General features: G+C 38.0%; 3 protein-coding genes across 5 annotated transcripts in view; 2 read left to right on the forward strand and 1 right to left on the reverse strand.

Annotated features, from left to right (window-relative positions):
* Nucleotides 1-804: 804 nt before the first annotated feature.
* LOC105389646 (origin recognition complex subunit 2) lies at nucleotides 805-6,443 on the forward strand. 2 transcript variants are annotated; one of them, XM_038122370.2, is made up of 8 exons: nucleotides 805-914; nucleotides 1,244-1,420; nucleotides 1,602-1,826; nucleotides 2,164-2,252; nucleotides 2,779-2,943; nucleotides 3,381-3,918; nucleotides 4,997-5,230; nucleotides 5,657-6,443. In XM_038122370.2, the coding sequence occupies exons 1-8, from the start codon at nucleotides 890-892 to the stop codon at nucleotides 5,854-5,856; spliced, it is 1,653 nt and encodes a 550-aa protein (XP_037978298.2). In that variant the 5' UTR covers nucleotides 805-889; the 3' UTR covers nucleotides 5,857-6,443. The 2 variants fall into 2 exon arrangements, with proteins under 2 accessions (XP_037978298.2, XP_037978290.2); XM_038122362.2 differs by having other exon boundaries at nucleotides 829-1,420.
* Nucleotides 6,442-13,344, reverse strand: LOC105389645 (acidic leucine-rich nuclear phosphoprotein 32 family member A). Of its 2 annotated transcripts, XM_038122485.2 has the most exons (7): nucleotides 13,053-13,344; nucleotides 10,905-11,281; nucleotides 9,962-10,059; nucleotides 9,128-9,262; nucleotides 8,784-8,843; nucleotides 8,083-8,190; nucleotides 6,442-7,546 (listed from the first exon to the last, which is right to left on the reverse strand). In XM_038122485.2, the coding sequence occupies exons 1-7, from the start codon at nucleotides 13,098-13,100 to the stop codon at nucleotides 7,467-7,469; spliced, it is 906 nt and encodes a 301-aa protein (XP_037978413.2). In that variant the 5' UTR covers nucleotides 13,101-13,344; the 3' UTR covers nucleotides 6,442-7,466. The 2 variants fall into 2 exon arrangements, with proteins under 2 accessions (XP_037978413.2, XP_037978419.1); XM_038122491.2 differs by lacking the exon at nucleotides 9,128-9,262 and having other exon boundaries at nucleotides 13,053-13,328.
* Nucleotides 13,345-19,967: 6,623 nt separating this feature from the next.
* LOC119690899 overlaps nucleotides 19,968-24,503 on the forward strand; it is a 44,595-nt gene continuing 40,059 nt past the window's right edge. The window contains exon 1 of the mRNA XM_048623122.1: nucleotides 19,968-20,098. The gene's annotated coding sequence lies outside the window, so the exon portion shown is untranslated. The remainder of the gene's footprint in view (nucleotides 20,099-24,503) is intronic.

The raw sequence follows: 24,503 nt of genomic DNA on the forward strand, positions 1-24,503 counted from the left end.
GTAGGTACTACCTCAGTATCTCAATATTAAGTCAAAAACCTATTAAGTACTTATACTTAACTAACTAGTAACTTTATAGATGGACTGTAGGTACCTCTAAGGTGTTGCAAAAATATCTTAACGTTATCATAAGCACTGATAGCGACAACTCTTCGATCTTACAATTCGCGTCATTGCAAGATTGTTTTGGCATGCAAGAAACAGTACAAAATAATGTTGGTGCTGATTATTATGCTGTCCATCATGTGATCCATCCACATTAGTTAGTCTTTCTGCAAAGACAAAGACAAAAGACAAAGACAAAGACATTTATTTGCGTGTTACATTTATAATCAGTTCAGCACATTTCACCTTACAGGCATGCAAATATTTAGGCCAATAAAAAAGGATTAATGAAATTTAGCAAAATACAATAAATTGAAACTAATAAAATTCTAGACCCAATAAAATTACAATAAATTAAATTATCTGTATACTGATAATAATTATTACATATGTATATTGATGATTTTAAAGGATTTCAAATACCCCACAGAGAATAGAATAGACCCCGAAGACCTCGTGGCCTAAATAGAGACGCCTTATTGACATAATATTATGCCTCGCATTAGCATAAACTGGGTATTTAGAGCCTGAGTGCGATGCTACGATACCTACATCTTCTTTTTAATTAATACATTTTGTTTTATAGTAAAATCATAACATCAAAACTTTTGAACGCAGCCGTACAAGCGCGTCAAGTTTGTTTGACAATTTCACTATTTGACAATGACATTTGACAAATTAACTTTATTTTTGACGTTTCACCGGTTTCATTTTGATTTTGTTTGTAAATTTTGTAATTTTTCAGTATTTTTATTTTTGATACTCTTTATTTACGATATAAAACATGAGTAAAGCACTAAGCAATAATGGTTTGATAATTTACATGTACTCCTTATGTTGTGTGTATAGTTTTTGTTGGGTAATTTAATAAACAGCACTGAAGCCTTTGAAACTGTATTGCTTGAGCACTGACTGCTAATTTTACCGTGTTGTTTTGTGTTGTGAAGCCTGTAGTGTCCTCAGAAATAACATAAGTAGTAGTGGTGGTAGTGGCCGGGTGCTGTGTGTTGTATCTGCGTAACCATGCCAAACCTTACTAGCACCATTAATCTTAACAAGCACATGGACGACGCTGTGAAGGGTGGCTTGAAAGAATGCCGTGTAGTGCTGGAGAGTATAAAACTTACTTCTGCTTCAGAAATGGACCAGGAGATGTCGGATACAGGTCTGAGGAAGAGCGGGAGACAAAGGAAACAACCTAAAAAGTTTGGGGAGTTTGTTGAAGGCACGAGGCAGCGCAGGGCTCAGGTTCTCAGCTCTGATGAAGAAGAGCTTAGTGACTTTGATGGGGAAGTGTGTCCTCAAAAGCCTTCAGGTAGTCATGAAAATTTCAAAAAGCAAATAAGTACTTATATTGACTACTTATTTTAGTCTCCAGACATTAGTTTTTTTACTGTAATTCTTTAAGTACACTTCAAATTAAACCTTACAGTAGTCAAATTCTTAAATTAATAATAATTAACAATTAAATTAATATTAAAACCTTCACTTTTCAGCCCTGTTCAGCAATGATGATGTGGAAGGCCAAGACATGTTCAAGTTTAAGTCGCGGCACACAAAGCATGACCTACAGAACATGGTTAAGTTAGCCATTTCCAACTCCCCCAAGGTAGACACTCCATTGAAAACCCCCAGAAAAAGCCTTCTGAAGGGGACTGCTAGTCCATTTGGTAAAATATGTGAGGCCACTCCAAAACAAGTTAAGGATATTATGAAGAAGAGTAAGTATTTATAAGTGAATAATTATAAATAGGCAAATTGAATCTTAAAAAATGATTTATTTATTTATGAACACTTTATTGTATACAAAGCACAGTATAAATACATGACAAATTTTAATGAAAACACAGTAAAAACATATGTGGGTTGGCTTATTGCCAAAAAGCAATTTCTTCCAGACAACCTTTGTTAAACTTTAGTTATTTATATAAGATAAGTACAATAATACCAGTACTACTAATTTAGCCTACAATTTAATGGTAGTAGAATAGTACAATTGAGTCTTCATATCAATATTATCTGAATATGCTGACCTTATATTTGTACCATTAATTTCAGGAATCATCAAAGAGGTGGACAGCGACAGTGCAGACAGTGACTTCTCGGCCAGCAGCAGTGACTTTGTACCCGAGGGGAGTGACCATGAGGTAATATCCATTGGTTTGTAGTTTATCTTAGGTTAGATAAGTTCCCGATTAAAGTGGCCTGCTAGGCTGTCAACCTTATATACATATAAAAGTAGGTAGAAAAAAATGTGGCAATCCTTGAGAAAAGCCTATGACCAGCAGTGAACGATAATGGGCTGATAAATATTGAATCAGTGATAGAACGACTTACCAAGAAGTAAATAGGCAACTGAAACTGGCAGTCACCTACATAGTCATCTTATGGTCGACTTCATCTTGGCTAACTCTAAATCTGAACTATGGTTTGACCATAGTAAGAGGATTATTAGCCAGTTAGATGAGTTGTTACTTGTTATCAATGACTCCCAGGGTATGCGTTTTTTTACTTTGGCAAGCACAGAAACCTCTCTCTTGGAGGACATTGTTACTGAGAGGGGGTCAGGTTTCTATAAAAAGTATAAAAGTAATACCCATTCCGAAAGAATGAGTATGTATGTGTGACCTAAATGACTTTCGACTTTATTTTACAAATCATTATAAATTCCAGAGTGCAGCATCTTCGCAGTCAGGCAGTGGCTCCGAGGACTCCTCCCCGCGCGCCCCGCCCCCGCCCCCGCCCCGCGGCCGCCGCGCGCCGCAACGGAATAAGAATAAAGACTCGGAGTATATTGTTACTCCTGATAACTATTTCATGATGAACTCTAGTAAGAAGGTAAGGTTATAGGGGGTTTTCTGTGGAGGGGTTATAGAAGGAAGGGTTATAAAGGTTGCAGCTCATTGGGGCTACACGGCACCTAACCAGTGTCCAATCCAGTCGACAGGTGGACCGTGTGTGGTGTGGACACCGCTTTATCACCAGTGAATGTCGCATGGTCATCGAGTGGATCAACACAACCCCTTAGATACGTTGTTGGTAGTACAGTCAGGTAGTAACAATGTAACAATGCTTCTGAGGGGGGTCAGGTTTCTCTGCCCCTTACCTGTACCTGCATGAGGAAGGCCGATAATAGTGTTTTCGCTGCTTGGAAAAAGCCTCTGTCTGATGATTATAAACAAAGACTTAATTCTCTTCATATAAAAACTTTATGTGCACAATATTACAAATCAAACTACCCTACATTACATTACAGCCCCAATTGTCTATTTCAGATAGTAACCTCAGACCACACGCTCGAGAGACTCAAAAACTTCAACCTAAATGATAACATGGAGCAGCAACAAGATATCCTGATGTCAGCCGAGCACCGGCTGAAAGTCACCGAGCTGAACACTTACTACGAACAACTGTTTGACAAGTGGCTCTATGTACTGAGTGAAAACTACAATATTGTGCTCTACGGGGTGGGATCCAAAAGATCCGTTCTACACAGATTTCAGGAACAAATGTTACAGGATTATCCGTGTATAGTTGTCAATGGATTCTTCCCCAGTTTAACAATGAAGAATATTCTAGAATCTATAGTTATTGATCTGCTGGAGTACACACATGTGCCCTCGAATATTGGAGATGTGGTGAATCTGATTGATACGCAGTTGACAGAGAATGGGATAGAGTTGTTCCTGATTATTCATAATATTGATGGGGCGATGTTAAGGAATTCGAAGGCTCAAGCCATGCTGGCGTGTTTGTCGCAGATTAGAAACGTTCACACGCTGGCCAGTATTGATCACATCAATGCGCCGTTATGTGAGTATACCTTTGTACTATAAACTAATATAAACTATTGCTTGCTCTAACAGTGATGGTAAAAATCTAGAAAACGACACATCTTGAAATTACGATTATAATTAATTAATTTTATATTGAAAAGTGGTAGGTTTTGTTTACCTCACATCCTTGTTTCCTAACGTATACGTCTTTAGCGATTGCTGTTATGAGTCAAAGGCCTTTCTATACATAACCAGTCGTCTAAAATACATACCAGAACTAAACAATAATCTACCACAGCCGGACAGCCACATAGACGGCACACAATTTTCGTGCCATAGCTTTGATAATAATCTAAGTATTTGATCTACGATAGTGTATTTTTCTATGCTTTTGTATTTAATAAAATTAAGTCCACTTCATCTTTCTCTCATATATGCAAATATTTCATGGCTACGACATACAGGTAACTGTATCATAAAAATGCTGTTACTTAACGGGAACAAAGGATTCAGCCCATGCAATTTGCAATCTAGATATCTATCTACACCTAGTACCGCATTGCGTCAAAACTACGCTCCTAAGCCGAAACTAGTCATTAGGTCGGCTAAGCCTGGGAGCTAACTATTTGTGCGGGCATTCGCGTAATAATTGTTCTAAAATCAACCCAACTGAGTTAGAAAACGTGTAAAGTGCGAACAGAGTATAATTGGAACTAATTAACGGTTCTGCAAGGATTTGTTTGAAAACTGGTAAACTTTGTTCGTAAAGTTTAGTTTTACATCGTTCATACGTGTATTGGACTTATCATCTAGATCTAGACAGGTAGTTTGTGTGTAATTATAATTCTTATTTGATAAAAAAATATGTGGTAGTGATTACATTGAAGAAAGGTGGAAAAAACGCTAATTTCTAACTTACATAAATTGTGAATTATGTGTAGGTTAATGACTTCCAGGCAACGTTTAGGTGGAAGGATATAAAATTATGATAAAATATGGTCAAGTGTGCTAAAGAATTACAATGTAAACCCTAATAATAAAAATGGTGTATTTTCCCCGCTGCATATAACCCTTCACCCTGAAAAATAACTAACCAAACACATTACCATCCACAGTGTGGGACCACTCCAAGCTCAGCAAGTTCAACTTCACCTGGTGGGATACCACCACCTTCATTCCCTACACCGAAGAGACTTCCTTCGAGACTTCCCTGATGTCTCACCGAAGCGGCGCGCTTCAGTTGTCGTCTCTTAGGAGTGTTTACGCGTCACTTACCACTAATGCGAAGGGAATATTTAATATTATTATACAGCATCAGCTGGATAATGATAAGCAGGCGCATTATCAAGGTGAGGTTTTTTTTGTTGCTATAAAGAGGTTCAGGGTTCGATTGAGCTGTGGAGTTTTAGAGAGGCGTATGTCCGGCTGCGGCTGTAAAGGATTATTCGCTAATGATGATAGAAGATTAATGTGGAAATGTGAAATAAAAAAATGTATAAATAATCCATCCATGGGTAAGACATCTAAATTGCAAGCCCTTGCTGCCACGCTGTGTGTTTCTTCATACACATAATAATTTTTAATTTTGTATCTATTTTATTGTACATAATGCAATATTACCTACATGTGTTCTTTCCAAACATTGCATTGAGTGAAGAGTAGGGTAAAGGTTCACACACACATCTCCCAGCACTCCACTCCCAGGTCCTTCAATCAGGACAGCAACCGTTTCTGAATGTAAGTCATATAGTTAAAATATGTAATTTCTCCCCCAGGCCTCCCATTCCGCGACCTCTACTCCAAGTCCCGGGAGCAGTTCCTCGTGAGCTCGGACGTGGCGCTCCGAGCACAGCTCACCGAGTTCCTCGACCATCGCCTCGTCCGGACCAAAAGAAGCTACGATGGAAGTGAGAATCTTGTTATACCGATCGAGAATGGACTGTTGCAGCAGTTCTTGGAACAGCAGAATAGCTAGTGACGTCTAGTAATTTGTTGATTGCCTTCTGTTCTAACATTTGCGGGGTTTACACAATAAAGCAAGTTATGATGGGAGTGAGAACCTGGTGATACCCATCGAGAATGGACTGTTGCAGCAGTTCTTGGAACAGCAGAATAGCTAGTAACGTCTGGTGATTTTTAGATTGCCTTTTATTCCAACCTTTAAGCAGGGTTTACACGATAACAGTACGCTCCGTTCTAGCCAACTTGTATGGAAATGTCTGATCACGTGATCTGTTGTTCGGCCCGAGCGTTAATGTGAAATCCCAGCTTTGATTATTGTAAGAGTGAGTCGATTGTATTCTTTAAATGTATTGTTGCATCCAGCAGCGGACGATTTCGGGCTGATGACAATATGGTGAACTGAGGCCGTATTGTGTTTATTACTGTAGTATCTGTTGTTTTAATCTTAAATTGTAGTACCTAAGTATCAATAATTGAAAATGAGTTTTGTTAAATGGATTAGATAAGGATAGGTTGTTAGGAGCGGATAATTGTTAAACATGATTTTAAGGTTAATTTATTGTGTTCAAGTTGTGATCTGAAATAAAACGCTACTTTGTATGTTTAAGTTTTTATTTTACAATCCCGGAAATAAAAAAATCTTATTAGGATTATATAATATATATCAACAGGCCAAGTTGTAAATTACTTAAACTTAATGACTTACATATTACAATAAAATTATTAACTAAAACTCTCTTCAACAAACTCTGGCTCTGACGCCGTGATGCATCAACCAAATATTTCATTATTATTGAATATTCTTATAAGTGCATTCATATATTTAAGATTTAAAAAGATTGTAGAAAAATACCTCTTTGTGAACTCAAAAGGCTTGTTTTAAAATTGATCTAATTATTGGAATATGTAATACTTAGCGTCTACTTGTGGGGACGCTACGTGTCTAGTCGGGCACACTGGGCCGACGCCGGTTCACATTACATACTGAGATTTCTTTGTTTTGCAAAACAAATCTAGTTCTTTACTACTGACTCGGAATTACATCTAATGAACGAATGACAAGGACCGGTGATCACTCAACAACGAGTAGAAAAGGGAATGTATGCGGTGACTTTATTAGGAAATATCGTAAAAATCTTTTTTTGTTTTCCTTGTACTTTGAATCATTCAATTTCCTAATGACAGACGACTCCTAAGATATAAAAATACTCTCGAGATTTTAGAGAAACATGTAATCGACAGCACAGGCGGAATACAGTCAATAAATAAACCGAGGGAAAGGAACACTTGCATTACTTCCTACTGCACGAGAGTTGCATCTATCACTATCGTCATGCACACTCGATTAAGTATGTCAATAGAATAAAAAAAAGTATTATTACATATACAAATTTAATTGAAACATTAACTTCTCGGACAACAAACTACAGGCTCCACACGAGGACATCAACATAGATAGAAAACAATAATATTCACAGCGCGTCCACAACTTAACACTAACAAGAAGCTTAGTCTCGATCTCACAAGGGGTCTGTGGGACATTGGGTATGAAAGTCTGGTGTTGTGATACGTTTATTGTCCGATGCATCGGGCGCTGTATACAGGGTGCACTCACAGCGCGGCTCAGTTCTCTTCCTCGTCGTGTTTCCGTTTCTTCCCCCGGGTGCTCTCCTCCTGCTCGCCGTCCGTTTCCTTCTCGCCGTCTGGAAACGGAAACGGAATGTTGTTTATAATGAGCTCAAGGAAACAAAAACTCCTTATCCACTGGTGGTCTGATTGTAAAGGTTAACATCGTAATGAAGACTGCAGAGTTAACCTAAATGTGTGCATCCACCTACCTTAAATGAATCAGCGTGATGATAAATTGAAGAACTTAGGCAGGCAATGGTGTTGTCTGCCCTAAAAGGATATGGGGGGCATCCCATATCCTCTACTCTAAGCCTTATGGAACGACGACACGTCGAAAATAGCAAGTTATCAGGGCTGGTTTGACACTGCTATGGTTTTTTTTGCGGTTTGTAACGCCAAAAGTGGTCAATTATTGGTTCTCTAGGTTTCCGGTGAGGTTCGCTTCGCCTAAAAATTTACCTAATGAGCTAGGAAATCAGCTGTTTGCATACCACATACGTAGTTACGTGAAAGGGTAACCAGCATCCGTCCATACGCAGTAACTATTGAGTAGTTTGCATTCATACTTACAAACTTCCTCTTTTATAATGTGAGTAAACTGACTACTGACCTGTGGTCTTGTGGTTGTCGGCGTTGTTCTCATTGTCCTCGGCCTCGTCGTCCTCCTCCTCCTCCACGTCGCTGCCCTCGTACAGCGAGCTCGCTGAGCTCTCCTCCTCTGTAATAAGAGACTTTATTAGCTAAAATGTATTTTGAAGTTACACTGTAAGTATAAAGAGTCAAATGTTTTTATTCATCGTATAAATCTTTTTTTTTATTATGTCAATTTTTACGAACTACTCTCCATTCGGATAAGGGGCTCTTTGTCTTAGGAGAAGAACGGAAGCAAGAAACTCCTGAGCCATATTTTTAAGTAGTTTTTAGTAAGTTTATAAGTGGCAGACACACTACCTGCAAGATAAATTACGTAATCGAGTTTCATTCATAATCAATGAGCAGACGTGAAACTAACTTATGATAAAATGACTGTATCCTGATGATAAGGTATCTTTTGACCACACAGGCCGGATGTGGTATGGTGACGTGACTCACATGTATACTACTCGCCTGCAATTCTATTATCTGTAGGGGTGTAAGTACCTGCACCTGGCTCTCTCACGCTAGCCTACATCTAAATGTGCTCAACCCACCTGCTATTAGCTGATAAAAGCGCCCATAGGCCTCATGGTTTGCGACTGTTTCCATAATGCGTACTCCCAGCCTAGAGTGGTCTGGCTTGTGGTCAAAAGAGATTGGGAAGCCGAAACTTACCTAAGTTATCATTGTACACGGCACTGAGTGACACGTCGTCGTCGTCTTCACCGTCGGAACCTGCAACAATGGAAACAGCACCATTAAATCAAACACAAACTCATTTTAATTCCACCAACACGTAGGCAACACTTAGGTATAAGGTCTCACATGGACACTATTTCGCTAGACTCGTAGATATTGAGTCTTCGTTGTATTGTGTTTATAATAAACTTAGCTTACAATACATTTTATTGATACTAAAACACATAATACATAACAATTTAAGACACTTAAAACCGTACAAAAAGCAGCCTTATGGTACAACATATCAACTAAGCATCCCATCACAAGTAGATGCTTACTTTGTCTCTTGAACAACAAGTTGACGGTGAACAGAAGGCCGTATATTGCGTACATTGCCATGGGTAGGGTCGGGCCGGTCCTATCTGCCACAGTGTCATCGCTAATATTCAGACATGCCATGTCTGTGTGCAGATCTGTAACACAGTAATTGTGTTACAGTTACCACCCTTTGTTGCGAGAGGTGTGATGTGTGATGGTAAAGATATGGCCGAAGCATGTGCAACCATGACCAAATGTTCTGTATGAGCTCAATTAGTAGTAGATGGGAAATTGAGGATACATACTTGAAATAAATCCTAGAATAATGATGATGGTAGATAGAGATAGAGGAAGAAGCTAACAGCACATAGGATCAATGTGAAACAATGTCATTAACAGCGGAATATGGTACCTTAAGCTGAAGAAACGGTGAGCTGGCCAAAGTAATCCTTGTAAGAAACAATTGAAGGAAAACCAATAACCCGAATACCAACAACCCGGCTAAAACCGAATGTCCCCCCAGATAATATCAATGATGTATTCTAATAGATGATTAAGGTGTTGTTTGTTACAATAAAATTCTTAAGTGACGCTTAGGCAGATGGTTAAAATACCAATATTTCAGTGTCTTGGTCAGAAAATTGCATATTTCTATAAAGAAATCAGGCTAATTAAGCTTAGCTGTTTGTGGGAAACTTGTTTCTGGAACATAGGGTTAGCTGGTTGTGACACACTTGTTTCTGTAGCTCAGAGTCGCATGTTGCACCCGTCTAATAGTTGTGGTTCGTCTAGCTCATCATGTCACTGTCTGATATCACTTAGAACATCTCCCCTGAATGGTAGCGTGCACTTACTGTCCCCGTCGTGTTCGTCGTCGGAGTCGTTGTTCCCATTCAGGTCGTCCTCGTCCTCCGCCGAGCTGTCCTCGCCCTCGCGATCCTCCTTGTCGAACCTGCAACGCACAAGCATCATCATTGCTGTTTGTTACTCATGTAGTAGTACGACAATCTCCCATCGGCAAGGAAATTGCGAAACGAAAGTGGAGATGGATTGGGCACACTGTACGAAGAGGAGCTACGAATGCCGCAATTATAGCTTTTGACTGGAGGCCACCAAATGGCAAGCGCTCCCGGGGACGCCCTGTCCAAACATGGCGCCGAAGCGTCGAAAACGAGCTGCGAGCCGCTGGACTAAGCTGGAGTGAGGCCAAAAGTACAGCCAAAGATAGGCGGAAGTGGCGGACGTTAGTGGAGACCCTCTGCACCTCTGGGGTGCCATAGGACTGCAACAACTTATGTAGTAGTAGTCAGAGTCACCCTGGATTAACACAAATCTGACTAAGATTTTATCCCAGAATTCTCACGGGAAAATATTTTAAGGCAAAGCGAAGCTCACAGATAAAGCTAGTGGTCCTATTATTATTGTCTGCAATCTTAAATAAGGAACTTGCTATTATGTTACTTGAGAAGGCTTTTTTCCTGCTCCTTGGGCAGTGAGTCTGTGGTGCTAATCTGACTGGCCAATCCTTTTACCACTGTGACAAACCCTAATCTAAATGTACTTTCTTTCTTTCTTATCTAGCAGGCTGACAGACACAAAAGGAATTATCTTCTGCTGGAAATAGTACTCTCACAAAGAGTGGTACTCTCTATCCTTGGCATTCTCATCCAACTATTTTCATAGCCTAATATCTTAGAGATATCAGGATGGAATTCTCTGATATTGATCATATTTTTGTTATAAGAACTTTTCTCTAGATTAAGTAATTGATGTTAAATAGAGTCTTGTCACACTTACCCATCCAAGTATTTGAGAGAAGGATGTAAGGCAAACACCTTGACCCTGTAGTCATCAATATTCGTCACGTCATTGTTGAACAGATCCAGATTTCTGAGGTTCTCAAACTCTTCAAGTGGCTTCAGGGTCTCCAGATCTTTGATTTTGTTTCCCGAAAGGTTTAAGTGTGACAGTTTCTTGCATCCGTTAAGGAAGTTGAGTCCGTTGGATATTCTGTTGTCAGAGAGCTCAAGTTTCCTCAGCTTTGGGAGTGTGGGGAACCCTTTGAGTGTTGTGAGACCGACGTTGTTGAGGCTGAGCACCTCAAGGCTGGTGTACTCGTCCGTCAGCCCCACAATGTTGGTGCTGCGGCAGTTATCCAGGTTCAACTCCTTCACCTGGAAACCAATATGTTGAACTGTTATAATGCTTTTCAGTGTAAAGGAATAGAAAAACCATGTGGCAGCAGGATCCTTTTTCATAGTAACAGCCTATTCACCTATTTGCTATGATTGTGCCATGGTCCTCCTCAAATTATTGCAAACACTCTCCTGTGTTTGTTGTTTTATTTAAATTTTGCGCCACTACAGTGGTAAGTTTCTAGCGCCATCTATTTTTCAGATGAGGAATCATTTACATGTTTATATTATACTTGTAGTTGTCGCCTGTCGTTATGGAGAGTTTAGCTTCTTGTGTGAATTTAGATAAATACACAAGAAATAAATAGGTTGAATTTCAGGTGCATAAACAGATTGAGATGTAGCTCAAAAGCGTTTCGAGATATAGGGAAATATGAAATAGACTATACAGGAAGGTTTTACTATGGATGTTACGGATATAGCTTTTAGGTGCCCAGTTTACTCATAACTTCAGGGTTAGTTATAGATATCTTTAAGTGATTTCGAAAATCGCTATCAATTTAATCAAAATTAATGCTGTATTGATCTCCATCTTATAAGTAATGCGAAATTAATGAGTATTGTAACTGGCTGGAGTTATTTCGAAAGAATGCCAATAGAAGTCGAGCGAGCTAACGAAACGTCAAGTGTTGTGAGTTGTCAAAGCACTTGCGTAGTTTGTAAAATAAGGAAAAATAGTGCTAATTTCGGCAAGATGTCCTGTTCGTGACAAAGCTTTCAAGTTAATCTTGTAGTTTCTCATGATATTGAGAAGATCCCGTGTTAATATCGAGCGTAAAAACGAATTTGTTAAAATTGTACAATGGCGGATGACACGAATCCAACCAGACAATAAACATGGCCGCGATATGGTAAGGCGTGTGTCAATATAAAAATATACCTAAATTATGTGTATTTTTTTGTAAGACACAGATACAGTAATGGGTACTACTTATTTCCCTTTTATTTTTGTGTAATATTCATTGATAATTACACCTTTTTATTTAAATTCAGTAGGTCTAAGGTGAAAGGGCGCGAAATTGGGTTGAAGTATGTCAACCTAAGAGGGTTTCAGCCAATATCTATTTGTTTGGTATCTTTGAACAATTCTAGTTATTACTACGCCGTACAGTATTTAATCTTATGAATTTCATAATGAATTATGTAAATTGAAGCAGTTTTAACGGGCAAATTACATCCCAATATTAAACTGACATTGACAATACACATAATCAATGAGCCTTCCAATAGGCATGCAATGAAGTTTTTTATAGTTTTATCTTTCTATCATGCATTTAATTAAGTGCACAATGCAGTTGTAGGACCTATGCTGAACACATGTTCATTAATTCTATGAAATACATAAAAACAAGGTTGTGGTAACGTTCATAATCAAAGTTTCAATACTTAACCTCAATCCAAAAAATATTTTAAATGGGGACATTTAACCCGAAAATTTACGTAATAAGTAAGTAAATATATAAGTCAGCATGTAACATGTATAATTATAATCATCGCAATATCGATAATCTTACAAATTCAGTGGTATGTGCCCATGAAACGTAACAATCGGTAATGGCTATTTTTTGTAATTTAACAAGCTACATGTTCATTTAGGCATTGGATTAACATTAGGAATTAATTCAAGTGTATTCTCAATAAAATTCATCGAACTGCAAACGATAATATACGAAATATTAAGTTATAAGTAGAGGCACTTCATAAAATACGTATCGACAAAACATTCCAGCATCGGAAAACAATGATTTACCTGTGATGGGTTTCTGCCTCGTAGTTCTAGTACAACACGTTTTTCCATTGCAGATACTCCGTAGATTTACACTTTATAAATACTTTTAGATCACTTTTACAGCAAATCCAGGGAACAAATTCTCCAAAGCTTGGGTTTCAAAACAGAAGGAACTACAATACACGAGTGACGGCGCGACAGTGGCGCCGCCTGGCGGCGACATTATTCCGCCGGATACGGTCTCGTTGAACTGTTGTTTTCGTATTTATTATTTTTTATCCAAGATATTTTTGTTATATTCTCCTGTTATAAAAACATATTTTATTAATTTGATTTTAAACTTTAGTTTTTGTTAAACTTAAAGCATAGAAAGAGTAATTTACAAAAACTTTAATTGATTACTTGGCAGCACTGGGGTAGGTGTTGGATATTGGCAACTTTTTACACATTGGGCGGGAAATTATGAATGTTGTTATTGTTGTTGAACCGAGTTGAACGATCTGCTTGCGATTATTAAAATTATTTTCAATATAAAAAGAGTTTTTGGATATTTGAAAAACTATCTGCTTACAACCGACTAATGAAACCGAAAATGTTTGAGTAAGCAAGTGTAGTTTGTAATGAAGTAGGTAAATAATTTTTTTTTTTATGGATTTGGTATTGGCTGATGATGATGATTGAGACAACTAACTGGCGGTGTTAGTTTGGCGGTATATCTGGCTCACTCGAATGCGGAGTCTTTGCGGTAATGGTCTACACTTCCTTCATAATGTTGGACCATTTCCCATCACTAATGCTAGTGGGCATTGGTAGGTAGTAGGTACCGACTCATCACATCGAGGCGTGTAGACGAAACCGTTTCGTCTCAGTGTTACAAAAATTTGTAAGTATTAAAGTTATTTCAGGAGAGACCCTGAAAACTCATTAGAATAATAATTGAGGTAGTTTGAATGACAATGTGGGTGCCATGGCTGATATGCTGTGCTCTCAAAAAACTTCACTTTTTGGCCGAGGCGGCTAACTTTGTTGACACATTTTTTCAATCAACTGGGATGGCGAAGAGATAAGGTAGACAATATGATTGTGTAGGCAGGTACCTACACTCTACAATCAGTGTTCATTGTACCACTTTGGCAACACCCTGTCACATTTTTACTTAAGTAAGTATATTACCTACCTACTAAAATTTTAATTTAATGCCCTGTCATCAATATATTGATGGACTCATCTGGGATTGAACCTGGACCTCTGGATTCAGTCAATTACACAATTACAATTACATGATCCAAGACGATCAATGCTGCTGCTGTAACGGGTTAGGATATTTATTATTCTACTCAACCTGTCCCGTAATATTTATAATTAAGGGTCAGCAAGGGGGAATCGAGGGTTGGCATTGTCATAGAATTATGTAGTAAACGATGCTCTACAACCTTGAAAAAAATCACACAGGTAGTCGAAGAGTCTAGCTAGGTGCTGAATGATTCGAATTTAAGTAAATTGTTATGGATAACTGTAAATAAAATTCAGAATATGACGAAAAACCAGAAAATCACACTCCCGTATTGTAACAACTGTGTCGTAATTATTAAGAATTTTCATATGATTTTTATCATATTATAAAGTTAAAGGCTTGGACTAGGCGCTAAATACCTTGTTTTTTAATAAACACAAACTTATTTTGTGTAAATTAATCCCAAACTTGAGCAATTTTTTTCCCTCAAATCTTCATACAAATATCTATGGCGGCTTTCTGTGTTATAAAATCATAAACACAAGTGACGTTTGACTCAGTTGGCCGCTGGCCTCCAAAGAAGGGTCACGTCGGTTTAGGCAGCACTGACAGCTCGCGATCTTATCGTGTACAGATACAAAATCACTGCACATTGGTTGTCATTGCACTTTTTCAACTTTTATGACACCAACATAATTTGATTTGAAATTGAGGAAGCATAATTCTTCCAGTATATTCAATACATTAAATTAAATTAGATAGTGTGCAATATTCTCGTGACATTACAGTCTCGTAAAGGTCTGATGAGGAGCAGGAATATAGCGAATGGATCTAAGTGATGACAATACGCACGAACATTAGGTTAGGGATCAAAAATACAGTCTCTTGGTGCTGGTTGAGGTATGGTCTCGTGAGGATCTGATGAGGGCAGTAACACGGTGGTAGCTCAATTTTATTTCAAAGATGTTAATAGCTAAAAGCATCGAGTTTAGGCTATTAAGTATGTTTTTCAGAGAGAGAGAAAGAGATTTTATTTTTCCTCTGGATGTGTTAGGTTTACTGGGTTTACTAAGTTCATTCTGTATGGCATCAAGTTGTTATGTGTTCATAAGTAATAATTATTTATTAACAAAATGCTGTTGGTTCTCCACGAAAATGTAAAAATAAAATTAAAATAAATAAAAATAAATTCGTAACGTAAAATTGTCAATGACGGAATTTCTTCTATAGACAGTAGCAACAAAATAAAAAAACGATAGATTGCGTGATTTGAAGATAAAGATACATTTATTCGACACATAGACAGCAACAACAAAAAAAATATAGATTTAAAGAAAAGAAACACATAGGTACTTATACAAAACAACAAAGAAAAAAAAGGATACACATCAAAATAACTGGAAAAAATATAAGCCCCAATTTACTTGTGTGGGACAGGGAGTACCATAATATTTTTTTTGGGGTACTCCCCATCTATGCGAAATATCAGCTTGATATCTTTACCCGTTTCTGAGAAAAAGGGCGGTGACAGATAGTCAGTCAGACAGACGGACAACAAAGAGATCCTATAACGGTTGCTTTTTTTCTTTTGACGTTCGTAACCGTAAAATTAAGTAAAAATATTATGCTGCTACCAATAAATGTACTTACAGGTATTGAAAATGCGGTATATATAGTACTAAACAAATTATAAACAAACAAAAAACCCGACTGCACGCTAAAAAGATGAAAACAAGTCCCAATGTTAATTGAAAGTATCGTAGGCGGGGACCAGCAGAGGGTTCACCATTTAGCTGAATGTTACTTAGAAAACGGCCTTGAGTGGCGGTCAAGTTGGTCCCCGCCTGCGATACTTTCCATTAACATTGGGACTTGTTTTCATGTTTTTAGCGTACAGTCGGGTTTTTCGTTTGTTTATAATTGTATTTTTTTATTTGTAACTTTTTAGTTGTTTTTATTTTATGAAATTTTACGTCAGTAGTTCATGATCATTTTTTATTTCAATAATTTTGGTGTTGTTATTTAAATACCTTCAATATGCATATTTTTGTAATGTGAAAATCAAGCCCTTTCATTTGATACCTTACACGGCAAAGTTGAATTATTATTTTTTCGATCATCACGTTATGTCCTCTAGAGGGCGCTATGTACATTTTAATTATAACCATCGCGCCATCAATACGCTTCTAACAATACCTCATACATCAAAATCTATCAAGCCGTTTAGGCTACAGGAGGGAACAAAGAAACAGACAAACATACATACATACAATCAAAAAACATTACCCTCCTCCTTCGGCAGTCGGGTAAAAAGGAGTAAGACAGGGGGTCATTCTGAACTTTTGCTCTACGAGTTTTGGAAATTAACAAAAAAAAACCTTTTTCATAGAAACTTTGTTGAACATGCAACTTTTTACCATGGAAAACGAATTTTTTTTTTTTCGAATTTGCAAATCGCGTAGAACAAAAGTTGTTCAGAATGACCCCTTGAGTCATCCCCTTTTGGCTTAGTATAGCCCTTTTGCGACACTATGTATTTACTTTGCTTTGTCGTCGGGGTTCAGTTGGCTGGAGGATGCCCGAAACTTATTATCTACACTTTAATACTTGTAGTTACCTTTCTACAAGTAAATAACACATTTGTTTGAGAAAGCTAATCGGGTTCCGAGTATAGAGTAAAGTGGCACCCCTATTAATTTCTACTCTTTCCTGGTGCCTACCAGTGTAAGTAAGAATTATACTTACTTACCCTAAAATCACCCAAAATGTACTTGAACATAATTGTCAATAAAGTAGGCGAGTAAAAGTTTATCGACCCACTGTGCAAACTTACATGTGTGCGTGTCACTGCGTGTGCTGTGTGAAGAGCATTGAAAACCCAAAATTGGCGCGGCACGTCACCCTGTAAGGGCCCTTAATGGTAGGATTACTAAAAGGACATTGTTGCGTGAATAAACACATATACCATAGGTAACTCAACATATACTCTAAGACTAGTCCCTTATGTAGGACATATTATAAGGAAGTAGATGAGACGGTTGAACATATTCTGTTAGCTTGTCTACCTACTACAGAAACAAGATAATCTATTCTTGGACCAACAGAGCGCCTATCTCAGCTATTGCAACACCCAGGCTTGCTACTCCAGTTTACTCGGGAGGTAGGCTGCCTGAGCTGAAATCAAGGGGATATGTACAAAGGTTCCACTCGAGAGAGCCACGTACAAGAAATTCGCTCCCTCTCAGAATATAATAGAATAGATACTTATTTATTATTCTGGGCTCTCTATCTACTACACACTACACTATGCCCCTTCTGTGACAAGGCTGTTATTATTCGGAGTCTACGTCTGACTCTCAGAAGATTGATGTTCGCATATCTATGATGCGCAGATTAGTAGGTACTTTATGTTCCTTATCTGTGCCAATGCGTATGGTTCCTCAGAATAATAACGGCCTCGCTTATGTTAGAGGAGAGAACGGGATTTTAATGCCGCCATGATCTAGAGCGGCCATTGATGAAGCTGATCATGTACAAAGTAAGCCCTGATGTCACAACGGCATTACTATTTTCAGTACCTACACCTTGTAAACTGTACAGTGTACAACCTGGCAATGAAATGAAATGAAATGAAATATATTTAAGTATACCACGTAGAATTTTGCAAGAAAGAGTAGACGCTATATATTAAGTAGCTTTCTATACTTAGACGTAAGAAGGGCTGTCGAGTCACCCGCTAATCGCTGTACATATTTTGTAGTCAGGTGATAGGTCGCGAGCCGTATCCCCGATTTTGAATGAGTACCTAACTACAATGCACTTAGGGTACACAATGTAGAATCTAGATACAGGTTTCCTCACAATGTTTTTCTTCACCGTGAGGGCGATGGTAACTAATACATTCTACTTACTTATTACTATAAAGAACTCATTGGTACCTATACCTACATGTCAGCGCCAGGATTCGAACCCGCATCTTTGGCGTGAGAAGCGGGCGCTTACCGATTGATATACGACCGCTACACATTCACAAATCATAGATTATTATAAACAGCAGGTAGGTATTTATTTTATTTCCTAACATGATGATTAGACTTTGGAAGTGAGCTGTTTGTGGTTTGAGGCACAAAACAAACCATTGCTACATCGCGAAGCGGAAAATATAAAGGCTAGGCTCCATTGCTGCGTTGTGTTGCGTCGCGACAGCTCAGGAGTGACAGGAATATCGCAATATCACCTGAGTAAAAAGTAGATAGTTTTTGAGATATTATAACTTTTATAAATTTGCCGAAAATCTTATTTGGTGCAGTTTATAAAATGGTAAGTAGATAGTTAGGTACTTAAGTACTACAAAATGAGCAATTTTTTTAAAATAACATTTTTGCGTGATATATTAAGTATACTTATGTAAAGTATTGTAGAGTCTAAGATGCTTAAAAAATTTTTTTTATGACTTGGAAAACAAATTTTCTTCAATCATGTCTCAATTATTCCGATATAGACTTGAATATCAGCTTAAAAATTTATTATAACCCTACATAGAGCCATGGTAGTGTAATTGATAAGATCTCGTCGATTGAGAAGCATAAGTGTATAATGGGATGTTGGAACATACCAACGAAATTTCAATTAGGGTTAAATTTAAAAAGTATCAACAATATTATATACCACGTGTTCTTAAAGCGATCTAAAACGTCTAATCTGCACATCGAACCCAGGACCTACGTCATAATGGTCAGGTTCACTAACCACTACATCATTCGGTCTCTCATAACAATCCACCGTACATATTTTTTCCAAACGGTCAAATAAACTTTTGGGGAATATGAATTCTCAGGTGCAGACCTTTAAACCTACCTCTCCTTGGGTCCTATCTGACCTATCGCAACTTGGGTACCTGCATAGTGTCAACATTGCCGCTTGAGAACTGCTTCTGTCGCCTCCCACGCTATCGGTAACTACACTGTCCACTTGGTAAGCAAAGTGACAGATTAGGGGGATTCTGTCTCAGCGGGTAGGGTTGCCCCTCCACTTTTCTTGGCAGAATAAAATATTCTACTTATACTTAAAATGAACTTTAATCTCCAGGCATAAGCATCTGTAAATATAACATCATATAGGGTTCTCATTATATTTTAAGTTCTTAATAAAATAAAAACATGGTAAGTTTTTTGAACCTGAAGTGGCAATGGGCTGGCATAATAATATTATTTCGAAGAACCGAGGACCTGTGGGTGCAAGAGTAGAGACCACGAACTGGTGATCGTAGCGCAGGAAGCCCTCCCACGACGCGACGACCGTACGATAAGTAGCCGGTGGCATGAGGAAGGCCGAGGACAGAGTGTTCTCAAGCTCCTTGTGAAAGAAGATTAACAAAAGTAATTATTTATTTAATAAAAAACGGCTTATTGACGTCAGCGGAACTTCTCTATGTATTTACTGTTACTTTCATAATAGTTCATAAGGTAATTTAAAGCCTGCGATAATAATTGTTTGAAACAGACTGTAAATAAAATATTCTTCTTCTTATTGTCTCTAATATCACCAAAATATGAACGTTCAGTTCGACACATCCTGGCCAGTCGGCAACTAGTCTATCTGCCTAATCCTCGTACCACTGCGACCCTAGTCTACCTCAACTATTAATCACCAACTCGCAAAAAAGATACCAAAAGCCCCAGGTACCCCGACGCTGAGTTGTCATCAGGTGGCGGTTACCTGTGACAGCCCTGCGCGGGGGCGCATGCGCGGCGCCCCAGCCCGGGGCGGCGCGGCTCGAGCAACAGTCTGTCCGCGAGCGCGCCCCACACAGCGCCGCCCAACATGCCGCATGGTAAGCACCCTCCAACGTAATCTGTTCATCACCCACGGACATCTGATCGACTGCTGATGGTCACAAATCGTCATAGGTGAAGTAATTAAGCAGGCTTTCTGTGATGAAAGCTCTGGTTTTGAAAGAATGTATTATTCACGCAGCTACGCTAATCTAGCTCGATTTCCAAATTAAAAATTCTAAATTAAAAGTGAGTGTTTTAGTCGCGCATCCGTTGTGGTAGGCCTGGAGAGGATGTTGATGCTCATGCCTGAAGGCTTCGCTTGTTGTCGGTTTATTTCAATATTTTTGTGTAGCAAGAGATGAAGTGTTTTTTTTATTGTTCATTCGTCGCGTATCGGTGAGTAGATAGTTTAAGAATGTGTCTCAATTATTTATTAATAAAGCATTCCTACAAAGCAGCTATCTACGCTTAAGACGAAGCAGAGATATAGGTCTGTCTGTCTTACCTTCAAAAGCATAAACATCGTATAAATAGGCGCTTACGTATTCCGACGACGCAGGCGGGACAAAGGACTATAATTATTTAACTGTAACATACTTTATATCAGTTGAGTGGAGCTACGGAGACGCACAAAGAAAATAAGAAACCTTATTTCCCTAATAACGTCGCTTAAGGAGCAAAAATAAGTGTTTCAGCTGAAATAAATATTAAATGTTGGGTCATGCTCCGGGAAAGGCTAAGTATAAAGCTTTTAATAAATTATGTATTCCTGAAATTAATATTTCAGCCGACCACATGTTTTCGGCTCTGAAAGTTAGTTGCAGCTGTTAGGTAGGTACAGGTTACGAAACTATGATGTTTTTTCTTGATTGGCGTTACATTTAAGTACTAGTATAGTTAAGCTTTTGCTTTGTTCTACGTCGGTTCTAGACAGGTGAACTTGAAGGTTGTAAATGTACATTATATGTTGACCAAAGATGATTAGAGGCTATGCAGGCATTTTTATCTGAAACCAAATTTTTTGTAGGTATATCTGTCTAGGTACTTACAAAAAATACACCGAACTGTCTAAAAACCAAAACCAAGGCCCGCTTGACGATTTCGGCGCACATACATATAGGTACACACACACTGACCGAAATACACATTTCAAAGTTGTACCTACTATCCCATATTTTTCGTCTGAGGTTAAAAATAGCTGATGAATAGTGCCCAAACTGTGTACAAACCAAATGTAATTACTCTGCACCTCTCACGTAAGCCAGCCACTAACAAAAGGCTCTACAGACTCGATTCAGGCCCCAAACACAAGTGAAAGGATTAATTCTATTTCAGTCCATGTTCTGTGTTCTATTCTATGCCCCTTGCAAAGCAAGTAATGGGAACAAAAGATGAAAATGCCAAATTATGAACTGGGCGAGCCATTTGCACACAATTTCAGATTCTGTTTGTTTCTGTTAGACATTACTTAGAATACATTGTTTGTTCGCGTACAGCTGAAATAAGACTGGGAAAGTTATTTATTTATATTATAAATTAATGTGGTTTAAGTATATTAAATTTCTCTTTGTTAAGACTGTTATTAACTTGAACGTTTTAATATCGTTGTTCGTAGGTTTTAATGTAATACTCGCTCTACTTCTATCGTAATTATACATTTCAAAGAATAATTTCTGAGACGAAAGGTATTTTATTAAAAAGCGAAGTGCTGTTATTAAAATTCAATTAATTAGGTGACTCTAGACGCCAATAGTAAAATGGCGTCTTATTTGAATTGAATTTCACTTCTAGGAAAGCGTTCAGTATTATTGATTATTACTGTTTACATAACTTATTCTTGAACTTTTTGAGCTTTCTCGATACTTGTTTACACTCTTGATACCGAAGACCTTAAAATCTATGTTATGCATTTGCGAATGTAGGTATTTTTTTGCATATAAGTAGTTATTTATTTTATTGTTTTGTATATCTAGATCCGTGGTAAGTTCTTATAAGATCGATATGTTTTTTTATCTAAGCTTTTTTAAACCAAATGTCTGTCAGACTACATTTTGATTCTGATATAAGTACAAATATTCAAAGTATGTATAATATACGTAGGTATCCATGGATAGGTATACATTATGAGTGAATTGACCGACCGTCGAAGTCTGTAGGATATGATGGTCGTTATCTTTATCTCGGGTTTAACTGCGCATAGTGGCGACGCCTTCATATCAGGGGGTCACTCTAGGTTACAAAATACTAAAGATTTGGAGCGCTGTAAGGTAACCACGACTCTATCTCGTTGCATTAATCGTACATATTGAAAGACAGCTCTCGTTTGTTCGTTGTTTATTGTAAAGCTATAAAGTAACCCTCTTGGCACCATCTGGCGTAATATCAGACCAAATTATGTGTGTGTACTTTATTTTTTCTCATCTTCATTTCGCGTGTGGCTAATACGAATTATATTATAACACAATATCGATTTATATTATATCAGTAACGAGCTTCACCATCTTAACCCCCGAATTCGTAGCACGAACTCACAGTTTACAAGAGGCTTGCAACCGACATCGTGATACTCGAAGTTTGCTGTCTTCGTGTTAGCCAGAAAGTCAAAATTAGAGTATCCCTCCCTCATTTTTGTTACAAGTACTTAACAGATAAAAAAGTGTTGCATTAACATGGCGTCCATTGTGCTTCCCAGCTTCTTGTCTAGCTGTTAGGAAAGCTACTTGTGTTCCACTTTTAATGGTGGATATCTTTAAAGTTTTCAGAGAAATGTCTGCAGACATGTTCTTGCACCGCAATTAGCGTACCAGTTTAAACGACCATTAGGTACTTTTAAACACCTATCTAAAAGGAAGGGTTAAAATGTTTTAAAATTTAAGTATTAAATACAAAATGAAAATGAAAAAATATATTATAATAAATAATGTAGAAATAAAGAACTTTCTTTATTTTTGTAATAAATAATTAATTACGATTGTCTAATTACAAGAGTTTCAAATTTTTACGACTGCGTCTAGTCTGAAATCTGAAGGATCTAAAAAACAAAATTTTATCGATTACAGTGAAGTAAGTAGTAAGCGAAGTTAAACAAAATTGTTAAAGACCTACGAATCTGCGTTTTAATAATTTCACAAACCTAATTAAGTTTTATTAATTGCAACACTCAATAAAAAGTCGTGCTAATTTCCACAAGCGTCGCTTAAACCGAGCCTCATAAAATAAACATTAACAACATAACGAGGGAGTAAACGAGAGAACCAACAACAGTTGGAAACCCTCCAAATACTCAAATTACAATAATCTGGCCCGACATCTATTGAATACTCATAAATTACTCTTTTAAATATTCGCAGCAATATTCAGGATTTCTTTTGAATCGATGTGACATTGAGACTCATACCTCTTATAGGATAAAAAGGGGCTAGTAAAATTGCGAATCGGTTTCGGAATTCGAACGTAAAGGATTCTGTAGCAAGCACTACCTGCTACAATTTCTAATTTTGTTTGTTTATAGATTAAGTACCTACAAACCTATACCTAGGAGAAAGTCGTGGCTCCGTAACATAAGAGAATGGACGGGAGTGGCCAGCGTAGAACAGCTGATACGCTTGGCGAAGAATAGAGAGGAGTATGCAGAGCTGACCGCCAACCTCCAGTAGTGGAGAGGCACTTGAAGAAGAAGAAGAAGAAACTTATACCTTCTACTTCATATCTTAAAGCTGGACGTAACTAACCTTAACACTTACAAAACGTATCGCATGAGGCCCATCTTTCCCAACAATCGCTACAAATCCGCATTTCAGCTTATATCTTTGAATGGCGTCGAAAAATTGTACCGGAATAAAGTATTTACACCTGGCAGGCTCACCGGTACCGCCTTTATTCGGCCGTAAAGCAGATTTAAAATCCTCTTGGGAGGCGCGGGGGCGGCGCGGGGCGCGGGGGCGAGGGGGCGAGGGGTATACAGTGTTGAAATTATAAACCAAGGCCGACTTTCGGACAATGAATCTTGGTTAAAACTTCAGGAGATCCTGGTGCGCGCGATATGTGGGGGTTAATTTGTTTGCGGGTCTACACCGCCGCCGCCGGTGAGATGGGATGCAGTTTTTTTTAAGTTATTAATTTGATGTTATTATTATTTTGTATCTGTTGGAGTCTTACGGTTCAATAGCAATGATAGTTAGTTAATATTTTTAATTAACAGATAAACCAACAATATTATTATTAACTATTATGATAAAACAATTTTCTTGTGTGACAGCGAAAAAATCTCATTGAATCACCCAGAGCTTTGCTGCTACGCACAATCGAAGCAGTTAAAAAGATACGCCATAGGCAGCATACACTCACAACTATACACGAGCTATACACGACATACTGTACATCTCATCTCATCGAAGTGAAAATGAGAGTGAGTTGGTCCGCGAATAGCTGCAGCCTGTTGATTAGTGCCTCCCACACAAA

This window comes from Plutella xylostella, chromosome 9, assembly GCF_932276165.1.
Source record: "Plutella xylostella chromosome 9, ilPluXylo3.1, whole genome shotgun sequence".
NCBI classification, from domain to species: Eukaryota; Metazoa; Arthropoda; class Insecta; order Lepidoptera; family Plutellidae; genus Plutella; species Plutella xylostella.